Source organism: Acipenser ruthenus, chromosome 35 (genome assembly GCF_902713425.1).
Source record: "Acipenser ruthenus chromosome 35, fAciRut3.2 maternal haplotype, whole genome shotgun sequence".
In the NCBI taxonomy this organism is placed as follows: Eukaryota; Metazoa; Chordata; class Actinopteri; order Acipenseriformes; family Acipenseridae; genus Acipenser; species Acipenser ruthenus.
Genome location: NC_081223.1, coordinates 10,361,647 through 10,367,925, shown reverse-complemented (window position 1 = coordinate 10,367,925; position 6,279 = coordinate 10,361,647). Strand labels below are relative to the sequence as shown.

The following is a 6,279-nucleotide window of genomic DNA, read 5'->3' as shown; positions in this document are numbered from 1 at the left end:
GGGTGTCCTCCTCTAGTGTATGTATACAATACTGACTCCCCCTGCAGTGTCTATATACAATACTGACTCCCCCTGCAGTGTCTATATACAATACTGACTCCCCCTCTAGTATATGTATACAATACTGACTCCCCCTCTAGTGTATGTATACAATACTGACTCCCCCTGCAGTGTCTATATACAATACTGACTCCCCCTGCAGTGTCTATATACAATACTGACTCCCCCTCTAGTATATGTATACAATACTGACTCCCCCTCTAGTGTATGTATACAATACTGACTCCCCCTCTAGTGTATGTATACAATACTGACTCCCCCTCTAGTGTCTATATACAATACTGACTCCCCCTCTAGTGTATGCATACAATACTGACTCCCCCTCTAGTGTATGCATAGAATACTGACTCCCCCTGCAGGGTCTGTATACAATACTGACTCCCACATTTAGAAATACTAAAATAAACCAAATTAATTCAATGACAAACTTTGCCTTACTGCAATAACATATATTGTGGATTTTTTTGGTCTTGTTTTGTTGTGTCAAGGTGCTTGGCCAAAAAGCTGTTGTAGACATAGCTATGTGTAACACAGGCTAGATAAATCCTCGCTGGCTGTGCACACGATGGTACTGGCTATTACTGCTGTACAGACTGGACGATCTAGCATGTGCTACAGAGGTCTATGGCTAGCATCCAGAACAGCTTCTGAACTCAAACACTTTAAAACAGACCAGTCACGTTCCTGTGGCACGGAATTCATTTCATTTCTTTTAGCACTTCATTTTGTTTCCTTTTGTCTTTCAGATTCCTGCAGCTCTCAAGACCCCTCTGGGATGGAGGTGCAGGTTTGGGGGTCCCCAGACTTGGGGGTCACTCTGCCTCGGAAAAAGGAGGAGAGAGGGGAGGAGGAAGAGGAGGAGGAGGAGAGAGTGGAGGAACAGGAGGAGGAGGAGGAGAAGAGAGAGGAGGAACGAAAGGAGGAGGAGAGAGAGGAGAGAAAGGAGGAGGAGGAGGAGAGAGAGGAGGAGGAGGAGGAGAGACAGGAGGAGGGAGACCCAAGCAGAGCTACAGAATCCACACAACCTTCCCCTAACGCCATCAACCAATCAGCAACAACCACAGCGATGACCTCGCTGGACCCTGCTGCTACCGTCGCCACGGAAACAGAGCGAAGGGCCGCACAGACCGGAGGAGTCTGGGAAGGGGGTGGCAGTTTAGAGGAGGTGAAGAGACAGAGTGGAGGCTCCAGTGTCTGTTCCAGCCCCTCCCTCCTCCTCCCCCACACAGACTCCGCTCCAGCATCCCCCAAACCCCAGGGCTGCAGTGCCTCTCCGAGCAGGCAGGGGGCGCAGGGGACCCGGGACACCCCAGGGGTACAGCAGGGGACCCCTTCACCCCCCTGCGGGAGTGCCGACTCCACCGTGTGTGCCAAAAACATCTCTGTGAGCGCTACCGGGGAGAAGGTGATCCTGTGGACCAGGTGAGAGGAGGGGGGTCTGTGGAGAGAGAGGCAGGCAGGCAGAGATAGTCCTGGGGCCGGTTGTATAAAGTACCTTCATTATGAAGTCTAAGTGTACCCTTATCCAACCTCAAATGTGTTACCGCTAGAACCGCCGCGGTTATACTCCTAACTCAAACCGTCGCCGGCAGTCATTGCAGTTACATTTTAAACAACATCAATATTAAAATGAAAGACAAACTATCGGATTCAACTCATTATTCAAGCACCTCGTATCAAACATCTGCACGGCCGAAACACCGTATTTAAATGAACAATTAAACATGAAAGGGTTTGTATTCTAACTTATAAAGCACTACTTCAAAAAACGAAAAACTATAATAAAATAAACATTTCAAAAGAAACTAGTGTGTAAACAGGTGTATGTACGTACAAAACTGTAAAAACGAAATTGCTGAATTTAAAAGGAAAGTAATGTGTTTTCTCTTGCGTTTGCCACTCGGTGCAGCACTGAATCCAGGCTGAGCTGCGGCAGCTTTTGCAGTTTTCTGATCGAAATGTTTCTGCCGAAGCGCTGTGGCTGGCTTCAAGATGAAATCTCTCCTACTCGTATTTTCCCTGGTGCATTCTTGTACAAAACGAAGGAATTGATGGCTGCCAGGTCCAGAAGAGATAACAACAGGCTTGTATATATTAAAAAAATAGAATATTGTAGGTTATATTCAAAATAAAAACATGTATTGTAAAAGGCAGTCAAAGTGACTGCTTTGGCGATTCTTAGTGGGAGGGATTATAACTTCCTTATTTTCGTGATCCTGTCTTTCAGACGCCGTCAGGGTATTTAATACGTGTATTTAGTAAAAGTCATACGTGGACCACCGCTTAACTTTCAGACACGCAGAGTAATTTCAATTTGAAAACCTCAAACTGTCAAAATGACTGCCGTGGCGGTTCTAGTGTTAAGCTGCTCTGTGCAGCACCCTCAAAGGAACACTTAAGGGGAAATGTAACTTGAAATGTTTTATGCAACTGGCCGCTGTGAAGGTTTAAGGAACTGAATTTATTCAGCCTGGAACAGAGAAGAATTAAGACCCAACTTGACAAAGTTTTGAGATCAATCAGCTGGTAGGAACCGGACACTCTGAGCTGAATGGCCGCCTCCTCGTTCAAGAAATTCTTCTGTTGTAATAATGAAGCTGTGGAATGCAGATACAATTAGAAACACCTGCCATAACAGTGTCAATGGGGTGTAAGGACGATCATTCCTTCTCTCCCTCTCCCTCTGTAGGGAAGCAGACCGGGTGATCCTGACTACCTGTCAGCGGCAGGGAGCCAATCAGAGCACCTTCCAGGCTATCTCCGGGCAGCTCGGCAACAAGACGCCCAATGAGGTGAGAGCAGGACTTCAAGACTGTAGAAAATTTCAAGTCAAGCAGGCAAACGTTTCAGTGAGCTCTGAAGAGGCCCCGGCTACAGTGTTGGTCACTTGACTTTGTTTCTTATAGTTTGTACCTGGGAGTTCTGCCTGAGCGTTTCTGAAGTCGTGAATTTTGGATTTGTCGTTTGTGGTTGACCGCATTCATATTTCATATTTCTATTATTTTTTTTTTTCATATTAATACATTAGCTGAATTCAAAGGTTCTTTACATAACTGCTAAAACTAGATTTTTATTGATACTTTCCGGATCTATTCAAAGTTCTTAATATAAACACTAACAATATATTTTCAGGGTTTATTCAAAGTACTTGACAAAAGTGCATAAACAGACACAAATGGAATCAATTAAGAATAGAAAACTTTGTATTTATTAAGAAATTTAAAAATGTTTACAAAAATGAAGAGTTCAAACTGATCTTCATAGTATCAAAGTCCACTTCTTTGCTAAACTCATTTAGCCCATAATATTTCAACTGATTGGCATATAGAAATTAAAGTACGTTAAACTAATCACATCGCATCGGTCATCTTCAAATAAATCCACAACAATCTCTATTCAGAGCTATTTAAAACCATATAACCGCTGGTATCTTAAACGTGATCTAGCTAGTTAAATTGTGCACATCATTCTACTATAATTTAGGCAGTGTAGATGTTTCATAGTCAATTTACAAGCAGTGTAGATGTTTCATAGTCACTTTACAAGCAGTGTAGATGTTTCATAGTCAATCTACAAGCAGTGTAGATGTTTCATAGTCACTTTACAAGCAGTGTAGATGTTTCATAGTCACTTTACAAGCAGTGTAGATGTTTCAAAGATGTTTCATAGTCACTTTACAAGCAGTGTAGATGTTTCAAAGATGTTTCATAGTCACTTTACAAGCAGTGTAGATGCTTCATAGTCACTTTACAAGAAGTGTAGATGTTTCATAGTCACTTTACAAGCAGTGTAGATGTTTCATAGTCACTTTACAAGCAGTGTAGATGTTTCATAGTCAATCTACAAGCAGTGTAGATGTTTCATAGTCACTTTACAAGCAGTGTAGATGTTTCAAAGATGTTTCATAGTCACTTTACAAGCAGTGTAGATGCTTCATAGTCAATTTACAAGCAGTGTAGATGTTTCAAAGATGTTTCATAGTCACTTTACAAGCAGTGTAGATGTTTCATAGTCACTTTACAAGCAGTGTAGATGTTTCATAGTCAATTTACAAGCAGTGTAGATGTTTCAAAGATGTTTCATAGTCACTTTACAAGCAGTGATGTTTCATAGTCACTTTACAAGCAGTGTAGATGTTTCATAGTCAATTTACAAGCAGTGTAGATGTTTCAAAGATGTTTCATAGTCACTTTACAAGCAGTGTAGATGTTTCATAGTCAATTTACAAGCAATGTAGATGCTTCATAGTCACTTTACAAGCAGTGTAGATGTTTCATAGTCCATTTACAAGCAGTGTAGATGTTTCAAAGATGTTTCAGTCACTTTACAAGCATTGTAGATGCTTCATAGTCACTTTACAAGCAGTGTAGATGTTTCATAGTCAATTTACAAGCAGTGTAGATGTTTCAAAGATGTTTCATAGTCACTTTACAAGCAGTGTAGATGTTTCATAGTCAATTTACAAGCAATGTAGATGCTTCATAGTCACTTTACAAGCAGTGTAGATGTTTCAAAGATGTTTCATAGTCACTTTACAAGCAGTGTAGATGTTTCATAGTCAATTTACAAGCAGTGTAGACGTTTCAGTCACTTTACAAGCAGTGTAGATGTTTCATAGTCAATTTACAAGCAGTGTAGATGTTTCAAAGATGTTTCATAGTCACTTTACAAGCAGTGTCTGTGTATCAGTCACTTTACAAGCAGTGTAGATGTTTCATAGTCACTTTACAAGCACAAACAATTGCATTTGCTTTGTCCAATTGCCATTTGTTCTAGCACTTCCCCATGCACCTACTCACTTGATCCACTGGGGGAAGTACACTCCTTGTGTAACCCTGCACCTTGTATGGCATCCGAATCCACATTTACTGTGTTCCTTTTGTAAACAAAGTCCCATCTGTTTTGATAAAACTCAGCATTTTGTTTAAAGTTTCATCTCGACGAGCTGACCCTCTCAGTAGGGGTTCTGGACACTGGTTGATAAACCAGTCTTCACCAGATTTGAATCTACTCACGTCAAGGCTTCTAGGAGGTGATAAATCTTCACAGAACGTCTCGAGTCTGGTAAGGTGTGAAAACTAGACCCTCACAGACTGGAGTTTAGAAATAGTGTTGGAATTGTGATCGTCACAGACCCACATATATTAAAGAAAGGAATTGTATTAATAATTATACCCATTCCCCACACCGGGTCTGACCGTCCTGTCCCGTGTCCCCCTGCAGGTGTCCGCTCGGTTTCGGGAGCTGATGCTTCTCTTCCACACGGGGGCGCAGCACTACAGCTCGGAGGAAGAGGAGGAGGGCGCCGGCCTCTCAGAACAGCTGACTGACGAGGAACTGGACTGAAGCGCACAGCCAGATCTGGCCCGACCCAGAGGTGAACGAGCAATTCTGAATAGCTGTCAGCCACTGGACTGAAGCACAGAACCAGACCTGACCCAGAGAGGAACCAGTAACTCGGAACAGCTATCAGACACTGATGAGGAGCTGGACTGAAGCACAGAACCAGACCTGACCCGACCCAGAGCGGAACCAGCAACTCTGAGCAGCTGTCAGTTACTGGACTGATACACAATGGTACTGCCTATAGCTCTGTGTACTGACCCACAGTATAGCTGACAGCTACCGATTTAAAGAACTTGGCTGAACCGCAGAGCTGGTAGCATACTGTACAAATAAACTGGACCGGAACCAGAGCCGATTGCTCCGCTACTGACAAGGAATTTAATAAACTAACAGTGCCGACCCAAAAGGACAAGCAGAACCCGAGTGCCCGGGTCACACTGCCTGGACTTTGCCTGTTGATGCTACACAACCTTCATGCCCACGTTAATTTGCAGGAGTGTGTTGTATTGATGGTTTTGACAGACTGGGATTACAGTTTTTCTTACTGTGCTTTTGAAGTTACAGGGAAATGAGAAGAGAAATGGTCAACCAAATACTCAACAGCATTAATTAGGGAAGAGACCTTTTTTTTTTTTGTTTAAATGCTTATTTAGATCCATGATTCTTTTTGGTGTGAAAAAATAGATTGCTTTTGGAAGACTGAGGAATGCAAGTTTGTAAATAGTAGAGAGGAAACGAAATGTACAGTTTTAAAGTGTTCCATGTTCCCACGTGTCACTGTTTTCTGTTCTCCTTTGTCATTTTTATAAATAAAAAAAAAACATTATATATATATATATTTTTAGTTAACACAAGCACATGAAATGTTGGGGA

General features: G+C 42.3%; 1 protein-coding gene across 3 annotated transcripts in view; it reads left to right on the top strand.

Moving 5' to 3' along the window:
* The window catches only part of LOC117395209 (GON-4-like protein), a 41,666-nt gene extending 35,434 nt beyond the window's left edge, over positions 1-6,232 (top strand). For all 3 annotated transcript variants that reach the window (XM_059007318.1, XM_059007319.1, XM_059007317.1), the window contains exons 29-31: positions 807-1,482; positions 2,750-2,852; positions 5,284-6,232. In XM_059007318.1, coding sequence (XP_058863301.1) covers positions 807-1,482; positions 2,750-2,852; positions 5,284-5,406 — 902 coding nt within the window. In that variant the 3' untranslated portion in view covers positions 5,407-6,232. The remainder of the gene's footprint in view (positions 1-806; positions 1,483-2,749; positions 2,853-5,283) is intronic.
* Positions 6,233-6,279: the final 47 nt, after the last annotated feature.